General features: G+C 35.6%; 2 protein-coding genes across 2 annotated transcripts; one reads left to right on the top strand and one right to left on the bottom strand.

Moving 5' to 3' along the window:
- Positions 1 to 2020: 2020 nt before the first annotated feature.
- Positions 2021 to 4067, top strand: LOC131604593 (PLASMODESMATA CALLOSE-BINDING PROTEIN 3). The gene is made up of 4 exons (XM_058877028.1): positions 2021 to 2250; positions 2353 to 2589; positions 2703 to 2736; positions 3585 to 4067. Exons 1-4 carry the CDS (start codon positions 2193 to 2195, stop codon positions 3904 to 3906), a joined length of 651 nt encoding a protein of 216 aa, XP_058733011.1. The 5' UTR covers positions 2021 to 2192; the 3' UTR covers positions 3907 to 4067.
- Positions 4068 to 14931: 10864 nt separating this feature from the next.
- LOC131617899 (uncharacterized) lies at positions 14932 to 15927 on the bottom strand. Its single transcript, XM_058889200.1, has one exon. It carries the CDS (start codon positions 15925 to 15927, stop codon positions 14932 to 14934), a length of 996 nt encoding a protein of 331 aa, XP_058745183.1.
- Between the last annotated feature and the right edge of the window lie 9474 nt (positions 15928 to 25401).

The following is a 25401-nucleotide window of genomic DNA, read 5'->3' as shown; positions in this document are numbered from 1 at the left end:
TGTCGTTAGTTTAATTTTGATATTGGTGATCTGGTCCTTGTTCGTCTTACACCGTATCGCCAAACTACAATGCGTCAAGGCTACAACAAGTTGTCCAAGAAATATTATGGTCCTTATCTGGTTCTTGAAAGAATTGGTCCGGTTGCTTACAAATTGCAGTTACCTTTAGAGAGTCGCGTCCATCTCGTCTTCCATGTGTCCGTCCTTAAAGTCATGTCATCGACACTCCACCACCTCAGGACTTGCCCCTGGACATCTTTAACAAGCATCCAGTTCAACAACCTGCTGCTATCCTCGATGATCGAACAATTTTGTTTTGATTTAAGGTCGTCCAACCCTTTAGCTTTTGGTGCAGTGGACATGTTCCCCAAAAAAGGAGGCCTCTTGGGAGGATCTTTCTCCCTTTCAAGTTAATTTTCCTGACTTTCACATTGAGGCTAAGGTGATTTCTAAAATATTAGGGAGTGATATGATCCCAATATCCCCATGCCTAATACTGAATCTAGAGTTGCCTATGAGTGACATGGATTTTGAATATGAGATTCCAATAAAAGAAAAACACATTATTAGAAAACAAACATAGATGAAAGACTATAATTTTTATTAATGAATATTTGGTGAAAGAAAATAGAATCTATATGAAATTATATTATTTTCTCCTTACTTTATTTCGATTTAACAACTTTATAATGCTTTACTTATGAACAAATTGCATTATGATGAATGATAACAAATTTCTTCTTTCTCCAATTTTCTTTTTCTTTTCTTAGGGAGTTTACACTTACCCGAAAAGTGCAATTTTTAACTTACATTTTGAGTAGCAGAGAGTAACACATGTACATTGAGTTTCTAAAGAACGAGAGATCCCACAATTAAGAAGCCAACACCTACTCTTAGCCCTCATATGATTTTGTGCCGTCAAATTTAATCGAAGGGTCTCTGTATTCCATTTGGGGTGATTTGGAGTAAACTGTCTTCCATATATAAAGTTTTGCATGCATCAAGATTCATGTATGCAACTCATTCCCACTTTTGAACTAATTTTCCATCATTCACCAACTTGAGGATTAGAGTGCTAACATTGCAGGTCCATTTGTTTGCCGCATCAGAAGCTCACATCATTGTACCTGAATCTTGTTTCACTATGTCATCAACTATTTTTCGATTTTTGAACGGAACAATGTCACCGTCTGTGGAAACTAGAGTTCACACTATGCTCCCTTAGTCTCGAGTGAGGGACAAGACATATGTTCATGAGTGGCTAAAATAGTCTCACATTTCTTGGAAATCGAGACTCAAGATAGTTTATATACAACATTCATACGCCTCAACTCAATAAGTCGTTCTTTCTAAAGAAAAAAAGTCGTAAGAATTCTCACACTCAAAATAAATAATATTTCATAACCGCAACATTGCGAACTTGTAATCAACCGAAACAACAATAAAAAAAATTGTGTTTTTTTTTAACAAAGAGGATAAAAGTCCAAAAATATAGTGTTTTTGCGTTGATGTGATTTTGTATCTATAACTTTAATCAAATTAATGTATCCAATTATATACTAAGACTAGGATGGATTAATATTTGAAAGGTGAATTCTTATTTACCCAACTCAAAAAGTTGGGTAAGGTTACCTTTAGTGTAAAATGCATTGAAAACAACAAACAATTATTCTATATAATAAATAATTAAATGCATAAAAATTAAATGCTGTCATCTGATTGGTGGAAGGTACACTATCCATTTTTTTGTGATGGGTAGAGAAGTTGTCCCCTATTTGAAAATAGTTCCAAACTCCCACAAGTTGGTAATATCATTTATCATTAAAATTGTGTGTAATTTTCCAAACTTTAATATACATACAACTAGCATTAATAATTGCCCTTAAAACAAGTTAGTACATTACATTTGATATTCTCGATCCTAACAGTCATCTTATCATAAATAAACAATGAAAAATTTGAAAAAGTACATAAAGTAGTCACAAATGACAAACGAAGCCGACACCAAACGGGGCCAACTATCATCCCACCGTTTACTAAAAAAACCTTTACTAGTTACATTTACTAGACACTATACACACACTCTCACACCAATCTATGTTATATTTTTGTCATTCTGTCACGCACCCTCACTCCTCTTTCTCAACCCATCACCCTTCTCACCTCTCCTTACAGATTACCTAAAAAACACCATGGCTGCTGCTTTTGCTCTTGCCCTACTTCTCTTCTCCCTCACCGCCATTCCTTCAAGTAATATCTCATTTTCTCTCTCTCTCTCAACAACATGGTTTCAGATCTATGTTTTTCTCTTTCTTTTTTCTCATATACTTATCTTAACTTTGTTAAATGTAGGTGCTAATTGGTGTGTTTGCAAAGATGGAAGTGACGCAGTGTTGCAGAAAACCTTAGACTATGCTTGTGGAGCTGGAGCTGACTGTAACCCTCTCCATCAAAACGCACCTTGTTTCCAACCAAACACAGTCAGAGCTCACTGCAGCTACGCTGTGAATAGCTACTTCCAGAAGAAAGGTCAAGCACCAGGGACTTGTGACTTTGCAGGAACAGCTACTCCTGTTGCATCTGACCCAAGTAAAAACCCTCATTCTCTCTTTTCCTTAGTTTTCTGTTTCTGTTTTTCATCAACAACAATAATAGTAACTAACACCTTTCATTTGTTCTTTCTCTTTCTTCTTGTTCTGCAGGTGTTAGTGGCTGTGTCTTCCCTTCAAGTGCCAGGTATACATTTTTTTCCATTCTTTGGTTGAAGCTTTAACATTGTTATTTGTTTTTGAAGAATCTTATCAACAATAGTGCTGTCTTTTATTTACTTTTGTTTATCCTAAAGATTAGCGATGAGTGGGGACAAACTTTACTATAGGCATATTCGTAGTTTCATAATATTTAACTGTAAATTAGTGTACAATGTAGTGGCAATTTTTTTGAAGCTTTCACATGACATTGTTGTTTTGCATAGAGGACTATAGTATAACATCATTTTGAAACCTTTTTCATTGAAGTAATTTACTTTTACTATTACTATTACTACTACTTTTTTGACTTGCCGTACGTAAACATTGAAAGAATTAATCGGTGCAAGTTTATCATATTTTAACATCATGATGATAAGGTCTTTTTTTCCCTTACTCTATAAAGCGTGATGATGGTGGTCCATGTACTAGCGTTTATAGTATTTAAGACAAAAAATCTATTGCTATGTGAAAGTAAAAAAAGATAATCTAGTGATATTGAATCAGTTTACTCAATTTTATTTATTTTGGTTTGACATGTGTGGTCCAATCCAATCCTACGTGGATTAACTTTTTTGATTGAATTTTCAACCTATAGTGATGACTTATTGGCCATTCATTGGTGATTATAGCCGTTGCAGTGACTCTGAACTTTTAACTTAAATGAAAGATGCTGCAATTATTGAGATTCGATGCTTGATAAAGTTTTTGAATTTCTTTTTGGAATAACAACACGCTAACATCATTGTCAAAAAGACTAGTTTGTCCCTAATGTTGAGCTAATAGAAAATTGTTGCTTTAAAAATTAATGTTAATTTATGTTTGTGCTGGTTTCAGTGGTGCAGGCACTAGCACAACAACCCCATCAACAGGCACCACTACACCCTCCATGGGAACCGGCACCCCTTCGACAAGTACCGGCACCGGCACCAGCAGTGGTATGGGCACAGGCACGGGCACGGGCACTGGTACCAGCACCGGCACCGGCACGGGTACTACTCCATACAACACATCACCTGGTGTGTTAGGAGGTATTGGAACTGGTATGGGGCCTTCTGGATCTGGAGGAATGAATGATGATAGTCATGGTGGGAATAGACTTTTGGACACTAGTTTCTTATCAATTCCACTTTTCTCTATTTTCATTATGTTTTGGTAGGGTTAAAAAGTTTATATGTCAGTGTATGAATGGGTGTTATTTTCTAGGTATTATTGAACACTGAGATGTTACTAGTTTTTTTTTGTTTATTTTTCTCTCCACCTAATTCTGCCGGTTCTTGCGTTGGCTTTAAAAAGATGGGCAGTTGATTAATTAATTAATTTTGATGAGTACTCTTATTAAGGTCCCCTAGTCAGTACATAGAGTTTTAATCTTGTCATTTCAAGGACCTTACTTTGTAATCCTCTTGTATCCATCAAAGTGTTGGAACTTTGGAGTTAACTAAAAAAGACTTGGATCTATCTTAAATATTAAAATTTATGCATGTTTGGGTTGTTTTAATTATTTAAATATTACAACAATGTGGCCAAAATGTAAAGTTAGCGATCACGGTGGATTGATCTGTAACAGAATGAGAATAACAAATCTTATGTTTTGATTGTATGTTTTAGAATTTCCCTTTTTAAAATTCTCTTGATGGTTTAAATAATTTAATGTTTATGCTAGTTGTTCTGCTGTGTGAGTATGCGTTGTGCACATTACAGCCTTTCAGTTTGTTTTGTTAGCTTGTTATGTTGTATTCCCCACATGTTCTGTTCAATGGCACATGGGGTGCTAATTCACTTGTACCTTAGTTTTGCTATTTCAAAATTCAATCATGTTGTTCATCTTACTACTGTAAACTTTTGTCCCAAAACTTTTCTCTTTTTATGTTTCTAACCAAATGCAACCGGGTTACTAAGAGAGTGATGGGCCATAATATGAGTTGCCTTCTTACCACACCTACCTACATACCTAAGGCTAAAAGCCCATATGATATGTTCCTTTCTTCTCTCTTCAAATCTCTAATTAATAAGTTGGTTAGCCTTTTGTTTTAGTTAGTTGGATATTTTCTGTAGTAACTGATGTATAACTCTGGCTGTATATAATGACTCGCATGCCTCTTTCAATGATAACAAATTAACAATAAGGATTATATCTTCAATTGTTTCCTTCAATAGCTTGTGCAATGTTTTACATTAACATGGTATCAAAGCTCAACATATCTTTGGTTGCCATTGTTACCCCCTTTAATTTATTCCTTGATCTTTGATTCCTTTGGAACCCTTTTTCCTTCATTCTCTAATGGCAAACGAGAATCACTCGTTGATATTTGTTTCATGTTCTCTAGACAATAAAAGAACAAAATTATCATTCTTGGACTCGTTCTATACACATCAAATTGATTTCGAAGAACATGGAGAAGTGATGAGAATCACTTCCAAAATTCATCAATTTATGACGCTTTACATTGTTCGATTTCATAATCAATTGTGAAATCCATTCTATGAATTGATTTTACAACTCGTGTAAAAAATTTGATATTGCCACAAGCACACAATTTAGATCAATATAGTAAAATTATTGTTTCACTAGTGACTAATGTTTTTACCTATTCTTTCTTTTTTAGTAGCTAAAATGGAATCAATATGTTATCGTTTTGTTATTTTGGTCAAAGATTTGGTATCGCCACAAGCACACAATTTATATCAATGTAGTAAAATTATCGTTTCACTAGGGACGGAATCAATATGTTGTCGTTTAGTTATTTTTAAAATTAGAACTTAAATAAAGACTGTCCTAAGATTATGATTCTTATCTAAGATGAAGCATGTATATTATCATTTTCTTTTTAGAGTATATAATTGTATCTTGAACTGTGAAATCTCCTATTTTATTATTGATTCAATGGTAAGACTCATTAATCATTATGTTAAACTATTTTTTAAGGATGAAACTTTCTCAGTTAAGCCAAAACTATTTTCATGTTTTAGTTTAAGGGCTCGTTTGACCCAACTTTTTTAAGTCTTAAAAGTTACTTTAAAGTTAAAGTTAAAAATAAGAGTTTTTAAAATAAAGTTAGAGTCGTTTGGTTATGATTATTTTTTAAACTTTAAAATTATTTTTAATTTAAAATAAAGTTAAAGTTGTTTGGTTATGATTATAATGTGTATTGATTAATTGTTGTATTAACATACATAATTTAGTGTATAATATAAGAAATTAATAATATTATTATTGAATACAATAAAACAAGATATAGTATACAAAATAAATAAAAAATTGGACAATACTAGTATCTACAAAAATGATAATGTAACCGGAAGAAGAAGAAAAAATAAAATAAAACATAACTTTAGATGTTATGAACCATAACTCAAGATATAAGGAAGAATATTGATAAAGTAAAGAAAAATTAAAATTGAAATGAAAATTAATATTACAAAGGTTGTTATTGAATTACAAGTAAAAATACAGTGCATAATTTAATAGTGAATTCTAACAATTGGAGAGAGAAAATAGATCGAAACTAGCAACTTGTTTATATAGCCTAAATACCCTAATAATATGTGATAATTTTTCATAAAGCCTTTGTTACTAGGTACATGACATATAAGAAGTTGGAAAATTCCTTGGCCTTGAGACTTCTAAAGTACTAAGGCAACTTACACATTCACACACCTTAAAAATCTTTTTCAAATGTTTATATCATGCAAATTATTTTCTAGGTCAAGTGATTAAGAAGTTGTTCACTCTCTTTTCCAATCCTTTTGAACTAACCAACCGATTGGATACTTACGCTAATCGATTAACAAAACTTTTTAAGTTATCTAATCGATTATAATGTTATGTCCATCCGTTAGAAAATGGCTAATTTAACCAATCGATAGGGGCAACACATTAATGACTTGCAATGACTCTATATCCAAATCTTCCTATCTGGATCTTTAAATCGATTATATTTGAGATGTCTAATTGATTAGAGCATTTTGTCAATCGAGATAGTCAATTTGGCCCATGGATTTTTTCCACTCTTGGTTTTTCCAACTACTATATAAGAGAGACACGCCCTCACTTCAACCACACCACTTTTCAAAGTTTTCATATTTTATTGGAATTTATCTCTTCGCCTCTCTTTGAAAAAATATTTGTATTCACTTTTGGTTGCCTTAGTGCTTGTAAGTGAGGCTTTACTTGTGAGGAATAATTTTTTTTATAAGCGGCCGTGTAGGCCGTTTATATTCTTTAGGGTGTGAAACCTTTAAGAGATTGAGTTTGGTTCTGGAGATAAACCTGTCATAAAATCTTTGTTCTTGGTTTATTGAGCTTCATCGAAAAAAGCTTTGTTTTAGTTATTGAGATCAACCATAAATCCTTACACGGTTCATTAGCTTAGCCAGGGATAAAAGTTGTCATTGGTTAGGGATAAATTTGTTAAAATCTCAAGATCAGATTGTATTAAGGTTTATAGGCATAACCTTCAAAAAACTTAAAGTTTATAGTCAAACTCTCAAGAAGATCTCTTGGGGACAAGACTGGGTCAACGTTTGGAAAAATCTATTTAAATCTATGGCAATCTTTCTAACCTTATCCTTTTACTTTTTGCAATTTAATTTCAGAATTTTATCTACGCTGCAAATTACTTACCTAAAAAGTACTAAAATTTATGGTACAGGCAAAACATGTTAATACTAATGTCCTAACATCAGAACAATGTCGAGATAGATGTTACAACATCTACCTTCTAACGGAACAGATTCATCAAATTGTGTTTGATACTGAAAGAAAAATTGTAGAATGATAAATAACACAGAGAATTATTAATCAAGTTCGGTGCAACATCACCTACTCTGGGGGCTACCAAGCCAGGAAGGAAATCTACTATTAGTATTATCAATTCAAAGCTAAACAATCCTAGTTTTCAACTTCTCACTTAATCACTACCCAGTTCAACTTCTACCTAGAAATCGACATCTAGATATGAAAAATCATCATCTCACTTCTTAAATCACCTCCGCGATATCTAACAGTCTCAATCCCAGTGACTACATCAAAGGAAACAACTCAACAAGAAGATTACACTTCCAATACAAAAACTCAACTCTTTTTCTTAAAAACTTTAAGAGTGAGAACAATACTCAACTCATTACCAAAAGGCTTATGAATGAGAACATTACGACTACCAAAAGTATCGAAAGATATAGGGGTGAGTTACAACTACACGAGAGACTCTCAAACATAAGACTCTAAGCTTCCCCTAATTTTTGAATTATGAAAAGTTCAAATTACATTAGGCTATGTCTCTCTTTAAATACACCTCTGCAATTCATGGGCTTCGAAATATGCATTCAGATATTTCTTCGTTCACAAGTTGAGTGATGCACGAACTGTGCAGACAAATCTCCTTAAATCTTGGAACCAAGTTTCCTAAATTATATTTTCATCCAATTTTGGCTATTTGTGTACAACTGAAGATATGAAATTTGTTGTAGATTAAATATTCTTGACCTACGGAAATTACTAAGATATATCCAAAAGAGATATCACTGAATCGAATCAAATCAAATTTGTCAATATTTTAAAACAGTCTATACATGTTCTGGTACAAAATATCACGACATTTGTCAGAACATCCTTCCTGAACAGCATGTTAGAACATCTTCCATAACATCTTTGTTATAACCCATGTTTTAGCAAAATTGTGCCAATTCTAAAACCACGGTACTAGCAAATACTAATACGATCTTAATTGAGAAAGGTTTAAAATTAATCACGAATTCTAAATACCACAATTCAACCCTCGTGCTTGAAGTCACTTGTCCAACAATTGCAAATTATGGGCCATCCATATTTATCTCTATTTCTTGCTTATTTTCTCTATTTTTTCCTTTGTTCTTCAAGAATCTCCTGACTTGGCCTTGATCACTTAGATATAAGTCATAATTCCTTGTTCTTAACTATTTTGTGACATAAATAAGAGCATAAAATATTATAGTAAAAGTTACATAAAATCAGATAAAAATATTAAAACAATGATGATAGTTAACTTAAAATAATGATGAAAAACTAACTTATCGCCGGTGTATGGAAGTATCTCTGAATTCAATTTTCATAGAGTGGGATTTTTTGGCTTTTTTGATATCAAGAAAACTTGTACATGTTCCAACAAGGTAATCTTGATGTTTTCAATTACTTTAAATTTCTGAAGGTATTCTAGGATTAATTGGAGAATTATCACTCTATTCTAGTTTGTAGTCGTAGTATTTCATGTTCTCTTGAAGTCATTATCTCTATTAAGACCTATGGCGAGCAAGATTACGTAATTCATTTTCTGGAAGGTTTTAATAAGTGTTTCCTTTACTCTAAATCTCAGATAATGATGATGAGTTTATTACCTATGTTGACAGTGTATTTTCTCTTTTTATTCAACAAGAACATGAACTCACTGGATATAATATAAATTCCCATATTAGTGACAATCCTAATTTTGCAAATGCTTTGTGTATTAGAATATTCGAAAAGGGTCCATAAGGGGAGAGGCGAAGACAATGGACCAGTGTTGATTCCATAGCGCCTCTTTGATTGCCTTTTTCTTGTTTGGGCGTTTGTTTACTAAATGTGTCGCCCCTTTCTATTAAACATGTTGCCTTCCTCTAAAAATGGTCGCCCGAGATGGGAAAGTAGGGAAATGACGTGTCCTAATTATATAATGATAAAGAAGGGGACATTTAACCACGTTCTCAAAAATAGCGATGGATTAATTGTCCACTCCTACATCTTCTAAGTAGTAGTATCTACTCCCAAAACTCCTAAGATCCAAGCCCATGACTGTTATAAATACCGTAACATTAGAATTGAGAAGGAAAATCTTACTCTCATATAGCAAACCACATATACCGAAATTCTCATCCTCTACATGAGCTAGCTCTAAACCCTATAACTTACCTTAAAACTTTTGACAACCCCTAATTAATAAAGGTTTTCACGTATTGTAGTATTTAGCAAGTATAATTGGTGCCCACTAAAGGAGAATCCAGTTCCTCCTGGAGAAAGTACGTCCAACAGGTTTTTACAACAAACATCATATCTGCTAACGCTACCAGAATCTCGAGGAAGGAATGAGAATCAATAATCACCTTTTCAAATGAAGATGTTGTTTGTGTTCTTCCTTAGAACAATGACCCCATGGTTGTTAGGACTGCTAAAAAAATCTATGAACTGAACCGAACCGCTAAACTGAATCAAACTGAAGTTAAAATAACCAAACCATTATATTTGGTTAGCGAACCGAACCATTATTTTACTAACGGCTCAAGAACCGAACCAAATTAAAATTAACCAAACATAAACCAAAACTGAACCATTAATTACAAAACATCTAAAATTGAACTATCGTTGAAGTTGGGAAACCAAAACATGAAAACTGAACTTCCAAATCGTTTAAGCTCCAAAAGATGAAGAACCCTAAATTCCCAAATAGTTGAAGCACCAAAGATGAAGAACCCTAAATTTCCTCTCCATGATTTGCACCAAGGTAAGCTGAAAAACCCTAAATAGTTGAAGCTTTTTATTTCATTTGCAGCGTTCCTTTCTCTCTCTCAGTTGCATTTGCATCTTCGTTTTCATCCTTCAAGGGCTCCGCTCCAGTTTCATCTTTTTCAATCATTTTCATCCTTCAAAGGTTCATAACTGAAGACAGTGAACTCAAAATCAAAATGGAAAGTAATAAAGGGTTTCTTTCTTTTGTGCTTGGATTATCTTTTAATGGGTTAATGGGTGTATTTTTTTATCATATTTGTGTTTGGTTACTGTGATTTTGAAGGTGTTTTTCAACACCCAGACTTGGTTTACTTGTTTGGAGCTGTGAATTTTGGTTTGGTCTGTTCCATTGTGATGAAGTATGTGAGTTATATAGTGGTTGTGTGAATATGATTTACAATCCCGTTTGATGTCTTACCTTGCCATGATTGTGATTGTTTTGGACATCAATGTATGAATTAGGTTCAGGGGTTTTGTATATTACTATAACATACATTCTATGAGATTTGGTATTGTTAATAAGCAATGTAATTAGTGCTGTTTGAACCTGTGTTGAGCTGATTAGCAGTGTTACCTCAAGTCTTCTCTAACTCCAGTAATATTTAACATTGCAAAGGTTGTACTCTTAATTCGAGAAATATTTTATCCCTTAAGTTTGGGTCATTCTTATGAAGGTTGTGTATTTTTTGCTCTATGTTGCATTTGTATGGACAGAATTCTTGTATTCGTCGATGATATCCATATTACATAAAAGAAACTCTAGTATTTGGTTATAGTATATTTAATTGCGACACATGTACGGTATGAATGGTTAAAACGATTTGCTTTTGTATTAATGTATAGGGATGAGACTCTGTCACTTAGTTATTTTGTGCTTCTTTTTACCCAATTTTGTGATTGTGGTTGATGAGAATTAGGTCAATAAGGTACTGTACATATTGAAGCACATTAATATCAATAAGCTATTTTACATAAAAGAAATTTTGTCATTGCCATGATCAATATCCTTCCCGCCATTACCTTTATCGTGGCTTGTATTCTTAACTAACGATTGGGCAATTTGTGACAGTTAGATAGGTGAAGCTACTTTGATTTTCTAATTTCAAAGATTAAATATTCCAATGGGAATGTAAGCTAGTTATAGCCAAGCTACATAAGCATGTTGCATCAGATTTAATCAAAGATTTTAATGGTTCACAACAACTATCAGGTGGATTTTTAGTCCCATTAAAATAGTTTATGCAAGGTGATAGCTTGTTTAAAAGAGTTATCTCGAGCACTTCCAAGTGAGACATAGGTTACTAATATAACAAATGTAATTAAACAAAGTTGGTTCAGTTTAGTTTTCATCTCTGTGATATGTTCTTGGAGTGTAACAATGATGCATATATATCGAGTGATTTGAATAATGTTAAAGTGGGTTATCAACCTTATAGCCAACTAGTTGACTTTTTTATTGTTCTGTATGGTTAAAATCATTGCTTAGTCTGGACTATCTAGTGCAGAATAAACAAAGTTCCCTATTTATCCAGCCGTTAAATTAGTTCTTATTACTACATATAGTTATTTAACTCCACAAAGAAATTAATTTCCTATTAGTTAGTTATGCCTTAGTGTAGCTATGCGATATTTGAATATGTAGGAAGTTTTATGATACCACTTTTACTTGCTATGACTTATCATTTGTTACGTGTGTAGTTAACTTGTAACATTTTGTAACTATTTAATGGTTAGATTGACACGTTGTACAAGTCATGATAGAGTGTTTCATAGATCAACAAAACAATTATAGAACAAGTGAGTTCTGTTTTCTGCATCAAACCTTGTTGTCATTGTCTAAATCCAAGACTACAATAAACCATAACAGTCTACAATTGGTTCCTATCATTGAAACTTTAATCCATTTGTTTTAAAACTGTCATATTATTTTCCATGAGTGAAGTGTCTTAAGTGATTAGTTTGAATGACAAACTTTTCTAATTAAAAGTATAATTCTTTTTCATACTTAGGAATCTTAGTTCCTTGAAACTTTAATCCATTTGTTTTAAAATTGTCATATTATTTTCCATGATTTAAGTGTCTTAAGTGACGAGTTTGAATGACAAACTTTTCTCATTAAAAATATGATATTCTTATTTAGGGCTGATTGTGACATAATTTTTTTTGTTGAATTACACCTTTCATTAATTCAAGTTTGGTATTTTACTTTTTACATGTTAAACAATTGTTATGATTATTTGTTCTTTAGAAGCTTAAATCGTAGGTGCGACTATACATATAAGTCTAATGCTTTGCATGGGAGAAAAGGGAAACTATAAATGCTCTTTCTGGTTGTAGTTCTAATTTTGCTATTGCTTTTCTTATAGATGACAGAGAATTTAGAGCATACAAGTCTTACAACTTCAGCTAACCCTCATGATAAAGCTATATTGCCACCACATCCCAAAGAAAAAAAGCGTCAATTTCGGTCTGATAAGTGGAATTACTTCACCATGGTGGAAGATGATGAGAAAAAGGCTAGATGTCAATACTGTGGAGTCTTAATTAAGTATAGTAATGGACATCTAAGCAGAAAATGTTGAAATTAGCAATTGAAATGGACATCTCAGTGGAAGGTTTATAATAAGCTAAAAGTGGGCACTCTTTTGTTATGTTTCTCTGTTTTGCTCTTCTTTTTTTCTTTGTTTTTTACTTTTTTAATTTCTACTTTGTTCCACTCTTTGTTTTATATAGGTTTATAATATGTGCTTCTCTTCATCCTTAGTTTCTCTATTTAGGTTTATAGAATTAATATGTTTCTCTGTTTTAAGTTTATTATTTTTGAAAAGGGTATGCAATTAATATCTGGGTTTGAGTCTATAAGTAGTAGATTATAATATATGTTGCTTGGTGGAACCCCTTATGTTAGGCCATTGACTTGGAACTTTGATTTAGTTTGAAGTTCGAAAACGATTGATACTTGTAGTTTATTCTCAAATCCTAATACATTTAAGTGCTAATTTTGGAAGATATATTGGTTATGGTTTGTTGGTATCTAACTTGTTTGTCATCGTAATTTATATGGTTGTTGCTAATTTTTTATTTTGTTTTATAGAGATAACATCTTTGACGTCGATTAATCTTGATGATGATGAAGACTTTGCAAGTTAAAAGAGTTTCGGAACAGCCTAGTTTAATTTTAGTTGATTTTGGTTTAAGAAATGGTTCGATTGACTTTTGTGTGAAAGTTGTAATTAGATACTCCCTCCATTCCTATATATAAGCAAAAAATTGCAATATTTTTTGTTCTTTAATATAAGAAAATTTGACTATATCAATTATATATAATATTATTTTACCAATAATGCCCTTCATTACTCATTAGTTTTTATTGTTTCAATAACATTAATTATTTATACAATTTTCAATGGCTTTTAGTGAAAAGCCACTTTAGTGGCAGTAATACGAGTAGCTTGGATACGTAGTAATACTGGTAGTAGGATATACCAAAGGTCACATGATTAAATATAAAAGTAACTACTCCTTCATTTTATACTCATTCACTTCTTTAAGAATATTTACCGTACAAAATCTATTTTGATAGGAGTATTAAAAATGGATGTTTCACAAGAGCTCTTCAATGGTCCTTCATTTGATCTAGGCTTTGATGATGACTTGAAGGATGAAGGTGCTGCAAACATAAATAAGTATATGCAACAGTTTGACCTTAACAACCCCCTAATGAAGTTGTGAACTCAGTGAATGCATGCTCTGAAGATGAAAAGAATTCAAGTGTTAGTAACCAAGTTGTTCAACCTTTTGAGAGAGCATTTTTCGACCTCAACAAAGCTGTTTTGGATCTGAATAAATTTCCAGATGAGGGGCTAGTCTTTGGCTTAGAGAATGAAGAGTTGGGAAAAGAGGTTTATGACATGTTAAAGATTTTATTAGACATTTTGTATTAGGTGTGTCTCAAAAATGAAAGGAAAATATTAGTATTCATCTTAGAGTTTATGATTAAGATTTTTTTCTCATGTTCATCATTTTGGGTTGTATGTGCTTATTTTTATGTTTTTAGTGTCTTCATATTTCTTGTTATAAGAAAAGTTCTTTCTCCTTTTTTTAGTGTCTTCACTTTGGATTGTATTGTCTCATGTTCTAAGGAGAGTTGTTTCTCCTATTTTTAATGTCTTCATATTTCTTGTTATGAATAGTCTCCATGTGTTGATGCTATTTTGTCTCTGTGTTAATGTTGATTATTTGAATGTTATTACAAATACTCATTTGGTGTTAAAGAATAATTATTCATTCAACACCATAACCATTCTTACTTTTAGCTCTCTGGTGATGTTTTTCTTTTTCTTACTTTGCATGCACTTTAGAATATGAGGTTCATTTTATAAAGTTCATTATAATTCAATTTTTTTATCAAAGGCATTTAGATTATGATGTCCATAATATAATCCAATATTTTACCAAAGGAATTGAAAAAAAACGAGGTTTTGGAAATGGTACACGAAGAGAAAAGCAAGTTTGTATTAGTATGGATAACTTTGTTTCAATGTGATTAACTTCAATTTTACATCAGTAGCAATGACAAAGTTATTCCATAAATATAAAACTATAGCAAGCTAAGACATGACTAAAGTAATTCAACAACCTAGTATGCCAAAGTAATTCAACAATCTAATTCTCTAAATACTCCATAACTTCATGAACTAGTTCACCATCACATTTTATTTCAACAGGTAGTCTTCCTTGATGAAACATGACATCTTTTTTTACATGAGGAATTTTATAATTATTGGATCCTTTTAACTTCATGATTTCAATCATACACGATTGAAGTGTGAGAAAATTTTTGTTCGAAGCTTTGCTAGAAAAATTGTCATAAGATTTCTGCACGGCCTGAATAAGCTCATCAGCTGAATTAGTCACTTCCATTTGTTGCAAGGACTGAATGGCATTAAAAAAACCCAGATCCAAAACATTCAAGTCAGGAGAATTCGGAGGTTGACAAGTTAAACGGATATTAAAACCGCCTTCCGAAGCTACTCGACAAAATTCTTCATCATCCATAGAGACATGGGAAGGTGCATTATCTTGTTGTATGTAAATTGTTTCTGAAGCTTGGTCTCGTGGCCATTTTTCTTTGATGGCCGACAGAACCTTATTAATAAAAAACATTTGACTAATCTCTTTATTGATAGAAGTTATCGGTTTGGTTTCAAGTGTCCTTGCTGCTCTATTAACACTTAACCTTCTTGCCGGTACTTTATTAACAAGAGGAAACACACCTATTTTTCCTGAAAATATCTCGTTACCTTCATTGTCAAATCTAGGCCTAGCAACTGCAACTAAAAACATGACTTTACTAATGTAATTTTTGTTTTTACACGTACGATATGGGTCAACCTCATTTGCAAGAAGATAATAGTTTGGAGATTTCTTAGATATGTAAAACCATTTTTCATCAATATGCACTACGTTGTGCATAGACTTAAACTTTGGATCATGAGGAATGCTACTTTCCTCAAGCATAGAAAACCAAAATTTAAGTTGTTCTTTCATATTATTATCTCTCATAATCAATCTAAACTCCTTTTCTCCCACAATTTTTTGTTTTGTTATGAAAAACATCTCCCATTTCACATAGTTGTCTCCAAAGCCGATAGAAAACATCTTTAGATACTGAAAATGAAGTAGCCACCTTTTTAACCGTCCCTCTTTCAAGTTTTCCATCAAAACTTGAATGCTTCAATAATTCATAAATTACTTTTCATTGATTATTGTTAAGGAAATGACGTTTCTTTCCGGATGCATGTGTCTCATCAATATTGGTGCTTCCTTCTAAAAATAAATCAAACAAAATTAATTTAATTAAAAGATTTTGTATAAGGAAACAAAAATTTGAATAAAAAATGTGACATTTATATAAAGAAACAAATGTGCAACTATAAAGTTGGAAGAAAACATAAATTTTATATAAAGAAACAAGCAATAATGTGAAACAAATCAATACTTTAATCAGAATAAATAATTTGAGATATTATCAAATCTTACAAAAAAAACATAAACAAAATCTTTTACATAAACAAATCAATAACTTTTAGAAAAATAACGTAAAAAATCTAAAAATTGATATACCTTCTTGAGATATAATCTGAGCGCTTTCTTCATCTTCTTCGCTATCATCTTCATCGGAAAATAAATCATTCATATTTGAAGGAGGGTACATGTTATAATTATCAAGCAACTATTGATTTGTTGTGTTGCAATCCATCTCAAAGTTTGAAGAATAGTTCATGAAAGCTGCTACATTTCCATCTTCAACAAAGTTTAAAGGTGTTTGGTTGTAATTCATTTCCACGTTTGGAGAATGATTCATAGAAGTTGTTTTGTTGTCATCATCAAACATATTCAGATTTTCTTGGTTGTTATCTGTCATACCCCAAATTTGTCCTACCCTTTAACTTCTAACTGGCTTAGGTTTTGCATTCATGTACATACATCACTTAGGTCATAACTCACACTCATGCATTCATATCATAGGTGCTATTCAAGGGCTAGCAAGATAAAGCTCTGTTGCAAAGAAGTTTGATCAGAGAATGAGGAAACTGAGATATAATCATGTGGCTCTATGTTCATTGAAGTCCTCCTGGATTGGGGTGCCTCTCTGCTTCAAATCAGGGCATTGATTAGAGGGTACAAGCTTGCAAATCATCTGGTTCTTTAAATCAGGGTTTCTTTGACCAACGTCAACCAGTTGACTTTCTGGTCAACATTTAATCAGAAGTGGCTTCTATGTGTGGAAAACTTCTCATACTGACTGTGTGGATGTGTTTGTTTGACTGGATGTGAGTGGAAGAGATTTAATCGGGAATTTCATCAATAGTCGGAAAAATCGGAACAGTTGACTTTTGGGTCAAAATCGGAAGAATTATTCAAATATTGACTTTTGATGAAAAATTAATCAAGAAAAGTCGAAGAATGGATAAAATCGGGAGTTCGGCAAAAAGTTGGAAAAAATAGTAAAAGGGCAATTTTCAACACTTGGAAAAAATTTTGATGCTTAAAATCTTGTTGAGCAGTCCACTTCAGCACCAGATTACACGTGGCAAATGACATTTTTTGAAGAAATCTCCAACATCAAAGTTGTTCCTCTCATGGAGGAGAACAACTTTGTAGTTGGACATTTTTTCATTTGAAGCTTGTATGAAGAGTTAAAGTGGTGTGAAGTTGCTGGAAACTCATTTGAACCAAGTCATATTCTAGGTCACAAGTCAGGTCATGACCTGGCATTTTAACGAACACATGGCATGCCAAATCTCCGGCCATTTTTAGAGCTCTACAGAAGGGACATGAATGCGAACTTGGTATCATTCTCTTCCTTGCCATCTCCTCTATCCATTGAAACAAGATTGGGTACAATTGGACAAAAATTGAACGAGATACAAGTCCTCAAAGTGGTGCCCCAACCCTGAACAAATTCTGCAGGCAACCATGACACAGAATTCTGGGCACGCAACGCATTTCAGCAAACACGTGGTGGGCCAAATGTCAAGGTCCCTTTCTCCCTCCACAAGCCTTCATCTTGAACAAGCTTGATACTGAAATACTCTTTGCCATGCCCTCTATCTAATGAACCCAAGATCATTGGTTTTGAATGCGTATGGATCAAGATAGAAGCACATGAAGTCGTGCCCTGGCCAAGGCACGACGCAGCAACTCGCCGGGTCAGAGACCATGTCACGCTTGCAGGCCCCATGCAGTGATTCTCTCCCAAGTTCCAGGTCAATTTATGAGAGCTACAAGCATCTTCTCATTACACTATCAACACCAAAACTATGCTATTCCATGCCCCCTTCAAGATGAGTGCAAGTATGCACGAATTGACGGCTTATGGATCGAGCTACATGCGCATGAAGTGACTACCATGAACATGTTCGCTTGGCAAAAGATATCGAAAATTCAGCAGCCATCAAATGTTTGAGCTACATGCACATACACACGCTACTATCAGCCATGCACGAACTCTGAGCTAGAAAGGCACTCAAAGAACTTGCCAAATAAAGCACAAACTTGCCCATTAAGTTTGCAAAGAGAGATACATATACCACATCACAAACTCAAGTCCCACATCAAGAAAACAAAAACTATGCTGCAGGCTACACATTCCAAGCCCCATACTAAAGAAATGCATTCCATTCTAGTTGCACTCACCATATATAAATGAAGCTGCAGCTCATTCACAACACTTCTTCACCTCTATTTTTCTTTCTTCATTTTCTCTTCCTCTCACTTCACATTCCCATTCTGAAAACTCTCTTCTCACTCCCCCCATTCTCCTCTCGGTTCTCTCTCTCTTCCTTCACCCCTCCCACCACCTCCGGCCACCGTAACCGTCCTCCCTAACCAACTCCGGCCACCATAACCACCTCCCTTTTCCACCTCCAACCACTATCTTTCCCTTTCAAACTCTATAGCCAAAGCAAAGTGAATCTTCGTCATCGCATCTATCTCAAAGAGTCACAAATCTTCACCATAGCTGCAAGCTCCATCGATTTCAAGCCTACATGAGTTTAGTTCTCTGATTGAAAGGTCGCGGTTGAGAGTTCACGACAAACACAAGCGTCACCATCGTTGAAAGCTCGGATTCACGGAGTTTTCTATCGCTTTTGCTTCAAGAACTTACAAGTAAGTGACTTCGGAACTTCATGGCATGTTAGCGATAGTTAAAGTGATAGATGCATCTGGTTAAGCTTTCATGTTAGTTCATATGCTTGTGACAATGACTGTGAGTGTGTGCTTTGCAAGATTTCAATTCTTTCGGATATATACGATTATCTTGTGCTTCGCTGTGTTTTGAGGTCCTATACTTGTTCTACGTATGACTAGCAATCGATTAATGTGAATAATGTTGATTCTCATGGAGGTGCTAGATGTTAGGGTTTTACAACTGGATTCGGTATGAACATTAGAGGTAGAATTAGGGAAAAGTGAGGCCAGATCCGTGATCAGCGACGAAAACCGAGCCGGGATGCGTATTTTGTTTTCGTTTCTGGGTACTTTGACGGCGGACCGACGGCGGCGCCCAAGGAAGGAGATGACCGGAGCATCTCCGGCTCCGGCGAGGTTTCATGCAGGATACGTTTTGTCCGCATTAGGTGGAGGATCATGATTGGTTCCTTTTTTAAGCCTTTGATTAATTTTTGTTTTATTATAATCATTGAAACTCTACAAGGCGTGTTCTGATTGGTCAGGGACTCATTTTTGTCTTATTCATTTAAAGGATACCATGACCAATTGATACTTAGTCATTATGGTTCACGTTACTTCTCTAATGCAAAACCATATAATAAAATGGCTGTCATAAAATGGAATAGATGGTGTAGTAGTTGCGTTGGGCCGTTTGCTTTGGGCCTTGCCCGTTTCTGCATTTGCACCCCTGGCCTTACTGGTACACACGCATTCCACTAAGTCTGGGCACTTGCCCTGCTGTTCACACACCCCTCTTTAGGTCCAGTTTTACTGTTAACTATTTTTCAGTTCACTTGCCAATTGCTGTTACCCCCCCCCCCCCTTGCAATAATAAAAAATAATAATAAAATTGATATTTCTCTTAGATTTTCAATTCATTTCCTTTGCAAATTAATATTTCCTTTTTCTTTTAAATAAAAAGTGACAAAAAAACCTTTTTCTAACCAATTAGATTTTTTAGGATATTATTTTCTTTTAATTGAATTTTAATTGTGTGATTTCTTTGAGTTGTGATTGGTTAATAAACCATGTATAAATAAATAGTTTTAGTTCCTTAATTCAAAATTAGTTTCCCATGTGAATAAAAGTAAAGTTGCTTTGTGAATAATTCTCATAAATAGCTTCCTTAGTTTGTGTGATTTTTACTCTTGTATGAATATTTTCAACATATTGTGAAGTGCTTAATTGTTTTTTTTTGTTTTTTTTTTTTGTCTTTTTTCTTCATCCCTATTTTCTTTTTAGAACTAGAATAACATAGATGTAGAAATTAGGACTAGTTCCCTTTTTTCATTTCTTTTTCTTTTACAACCATAAAACATTAATAAATACTTGAATAAATTCCCCATAAAAAATACAAAGAAAATACTTATAAAACACTAATAATCAAAGTGAAAATCTTAAAAAGGGAATGGAAGCTTGAACACCCCTTGCTTTAGGGAATGTTCGAGTGCTTGGATCTCCCTTGCTTTAGGGTTTCATTCGGGCGTAAGTTCCCAACGTTAAAAGACACAAACCAAAGAGTAACTCGAGTTTCCCTTGCTTTAGGGATTTCCTCGAAACACTCAAACTCTCTCTCTTCTCTCTCCTTTCTTAAGGGCATTGTTATCTCCGCTCCATTGCATCCTAGGCTGTCCCCTTATGCAAGAGCGCGAGCGTTAACTCCGCCCAACTAAAAAACACAAAAAACAAACAAAACTATGGAGCCGAACTACGGCGCTCTGATTCCTGAAAAGGATACGTAGGCATCAAGTCGCGGGGCTTGAACGAGCACATTTGTAAATAATCCTTCTTTTCCCCGTATTTCTTTTGCATACATTCGCATTTAGACATAGACATAGATACACCCTTTAGATAGAAACAAACATAGGTGGATACCATCGAGTACGATGGGCGTGAGGGGTGCTAATACCTTCCCCTCGCGTAACCGACTCCCGTACCTTGATTCTCTGGTCGCAAGACCCTGTTCCTTCCTTTGCTAGGTTTTCTGATATTCCTTTCCCTTATGGGATAAATATATTGGTGGCGACTCTGTTCATTTTTTCGCGAGCGTGCGACAGCTGGCGACTCTGCTGGGGATACCTAAGCAAGTCGATCCGAGCCTTTGTTTGTTTCTTTTATTGGGTGTTTATTTGTTTTTATGTCTATACCTTGTATATATGTTTGCATGTTTATTTTTCTGCTTGCATATCATGTTTATTTCTGTTCGCACATCATGCATATGGATTATATTCTGTGTTCCTTGGAGTCTTCTGTTCTGTTTTGCAGGTGGGGGGTTTTGTGAGGTAAAAGGCCCACTACCCAGGCCAAGTGACATATAGGATTAGCGTGGATGCTCATGTTGACTCCCGTGGCCCTTGCTACGATCGAGTTCAACATGGGGTACCACAACTGGGCGAGGTTCTTTCATGGAACACTGTGTCTGGAACCCTTGCTGCCACAAACACTTTGTACCCCATGGGAACTGTAGACCCTAGTGACCATTAGGGACCACTTGTCCGTGTCTAGAATTCATACCCGTGAGTTTGGGGTGGGACAGGATACTAGCCTTCATCATACCCTGATTTCCGTTTTGCAATTTGAAGCTGGAATTTTGAACCTGCTACATTCAGTCTTACCCAGTTATTCAGAGCTGCGAGAGACATTCAGTCTCTCACTACATCACACACATGACACATGACACATCATGCTATTGCATCCACCTCACTTCATTCGTGGAGAATCCTAAAGTCTATTTCCAAAAAAGATGTATATACTCTTTTGGCAAAAAAAAGGAAAAAAAGAAAAGAAATAGTGAAAAGACTTTAGGATTCTCCCAATGAAATGCATCCCGCCATATCATTTAACATGCATGTTCATTTATTTTCAGGAACTTTTGGCTTTGTCTCCGACCAACACATGGCCACACCAATGAAGACTGTTAGACGCAACCCCTCTTATTCTTTCCTGAATCCGAATCTGGATTCCCTTGGGTGTTTAGCAAAGAAGATTACGCCGGATGAGGCAACCAACTTCAGAAAGGAATATGGGTACATTCTGAGCCTTCTCAAGATGCCGTTCACCAAGTACGAGCAAGAAGGGGTTCATACTTTGCTTCAGTTCTATAATCCTTCCCTCCGCTGCTTCACGTTCACCGACTACCTCTTGGTTCCTACATTGGAAGAGTATTCCCTATTTCTTGGCATCCCTATAAAGAAGGAAGTGCCATACTATAGCACCATGAAGGCCCCCGATTCCATTGAAATTGCTAAGGCTCTTTATTTGAGCAAGTCGGTCGTGGAAGCAAATCTCACCAAGAAGGGAGGAGGTTTTGGTTTTTGCATGGAGTTTCTGGTTAAAAGGGGCTGTGAGGCTGCTGAAGCAAAGGAATGGGACACATTTAGGGCTATCTTGGCTCTAAGTATATATGGCATCGTGTTGTTCTCAGACATTCCTAATTTTGTTGACATGAATGCAATTCATATATTCATCTTGCAGAATCCGGTTCCCACACTTTTGGGGGATGTTTATCACTCCATTCATCACAAGGGTATTCAGAAGGGAGGTAAGGGAGGTCTGGTTAGATTCTGTGCTCCGTTGTTATACCGATGGTTCAGGTCACATCTGCCTGAGCGTGGCGCTTTCGTTGATAATAGGCACACATCTAAGTGGGATGAGAGGATTATGGGGCTGAGGGCTAAAGATATTGTCTGGTATAATAAAGCTTTAGAAGACAGGGAAGTTATTATGAGTTGCGGAAGGTTCAAAAACGTACCTCTCATGGGTCTTAGGGGCGGAATCAACTATAACCCCGTCTTGGCCAGAAGAACATTTGGATATGCTTTTATCAGTCCGCCTGAGCAAACAGAGATAGCTGAGAACATCTTCTATCATGTGGCCACCGACAATGGGCAGATGGCAGAAGCTGTACAAGCCTGGAAGAGTATTTGTTGGAGAGATAAGAAACATTTTGGTCAGCGAGATTGTGCTACTTATGAGGATTATACTAAGTGGATCGAGTCTGTGGTTGCTGTTCAAGGGATGTCTTTCCCTCCTAAGGACCCTTTGTACCCTCCTGCTGGTAAACAACCCAACATTGTTTCCATGCCCCGTTACAACCAAACTGTGGAAGAGAATCGAAAATTGGCCGAACAAATGGAAACAATGCAAGTTAAGATGAATACTGATAGGCAAGAGAAGCTTTCTGCTCTTCATAAGTTGAAAATGAGAGAAATAGAGCTTGAAGAATTGTATGCTAGAGGAAGTACTTCTCAGAAGAGGCCAAGAATGATTGTGAATTCTAAATTTACTGAAACTCAAGAGAAGAAACTGAAGGAACATTACGAGACTCAGTTGGCAGATTTGACTAAAAGACTTCAGATTTAGACTGAAAATGCCAATTCAGAGAAATCTCGTCGAAAGAAAGCAGACAAACTCTTGTTGGATCGCCAGAATACCATAGAGAAGTGTTATGAAGAGATCCGAAAGCTGAAAGGCCAGACAAGAGAAAAAGACCAGAGTAATGTCCAAGTTCAAGAGGAAGCTAGGTATTGGGAGGTGAAGAATCGCCACATGGAAACAATGCATTTCAGAAAAGACCTGCTGATTCAAGAGATCATTAAGAGGCCCACCCGTGTTGAGACCAAGGAGCTCTTTGAAGAAATGAAGATTTGGAGTGATAAGAACATTGGAGATAGCCCTCTTCGTCATTTGGACATGGGAGATCCTGCTTAGTGTTGACTTTGTCATAGAATCACCACCAGACTTGTTGGATGGGGTTCTTATTTCCATTTCAGTATTTGTTGGCTCATGGGAGCAGAATATTTTGTACTTCAAAAACTTGGTTGTGGAATTAATCGATTATGTTTCCTTATCCTGTTTGCTTATCTCGGTTGTGCTTATCTTGGTTTTGCTTCACTATCTTCTCCGTTATCTTGTGTTATTGGTTTGAGACAAAGCTAAAAAGCCTTGAAAATAATAAAACATGCACACATGCACCCATGCACTCATAGCATATTGCATTTACAGGTTTTTTATCAGATTCTAATCGAGGTCCCTTCCAACAGATCTCTTTCCCGACGACGAAGCTGACTTTCTTACATCCTTACCGCACCAGGAGCAACGAGAGAATCATGGATCAATTTGAACAGAATCAAGCTGCCCTCCGTAGGGATATGGATCTTATGGGGGAAAGAATGACCCAACTTATGGAGACTCTCCATGTCGTTGTTCAAGGACAGGAAGAGCTCAGAAAGAGCGTTGCTGGGCTGATCAAAGATACTCCTACCAATTCTGCTGACGGAGGGGTGAAAACTAAGGAGACTCCTATCAATGAGACACTTAAAGTAGTGGACGACCACCATGAGGTTATTGACCTTGAACATGATCTTACTGCTGAGTTGACTGAGACTGCTAAGATGTACCAAGCTCTTGAAGAACGCCTTAAGGCCGTTGAGGTTGCTAAAACTTCGAGTTTCGACACTGCTGCTATGTGCTTGGTACCTGGGATTGTTATTCCCCCGAAGTTCAAGGTGCCAGATTTTGATAAGTACAAGGGAGTTACCTGCCCAGAGACTCACATTCGTTCCTACTGCCGTAAGATGGCCGCTCACGCTGAGAACGAACCTCTGCTTATGCATTTCTTCCAGGATAGTCTCACTGGAGCCCCGTTAGAGTGGTATATGAAGCTCGAGAGGTCTAATGTTAGTACTTGGGGAGAACTTGTTGATGCCTTCTTGAAACAATACCACTACAATACTGCTATGGCTCCTAGCCGTGCACAACTGCAAAATATGTCACAGAAATCTGAAGAGTCTTTTAAGGAATACGCCCAGAGATGGCGTGAGATTGCTGCTCGTGTCCAACCCCCTCTTTTGGACCGTGAGTTGATTGATTTGTTTATGGGAACTCTGAAAGGGCCGTATCTTCAACACATGGTTAGTAATACTTCTCCTTCCTTTTCGGATGTGGTCATCATTGGTGAGAGGGTTGAGAACTGTGTCAAAGCTGGTACCATTCAAGGTGTCACTAGTCCTAACACCTCAAGTGGTAATGGTAAGAAGCCGTATTATGGGTTTGTGAAGAAGAAGGAAGGTGAGACTAGCACTGCCTCTGTTGACCAAAGCCGAGCTCCTGCATATTCCGCTGTTCCACCTCCTTATTATCCGATGCCTTATGCTGTTCCTGGTCCATATGTCCCTCAGGCATATGCTGCGGCTCTTCCACAACCATGGATGGCACCCCAACAGCCTTTCATACCACAACAACAGGCTGCTGCCCCTCAGACTCGTCAACAGAACCCTAGGCCTCAAGGTCAAAGGGGCCCACAAAGAACAAGATTCCAAGATAGGCGTATTGATCCGGTTCCGATGTCATATGCCCAACTCCTCCCTCAATTGCTTGCTGGTCAATTGGTACAAC

This window comes from Vicia villosa, linkage group LG1, assembly GCF_029867415.1.
Source record: "Vicia villosa cultivar HV-30 ecotype Madison, WI linkage group LG1, Vvil1.0, whole genome shotgun sequence".
NCBI lineage: Eukaryota > Viridiplantae > Streptophyta > Magnoliopsida > Fabales > Fabaceae > Vicia > Vicia villosa.
The sequence above is the reverse complement of the archived record's forward strand: the minus strand, read 5'-3'. Positions and strand labels throughout refer to the sequence as shown.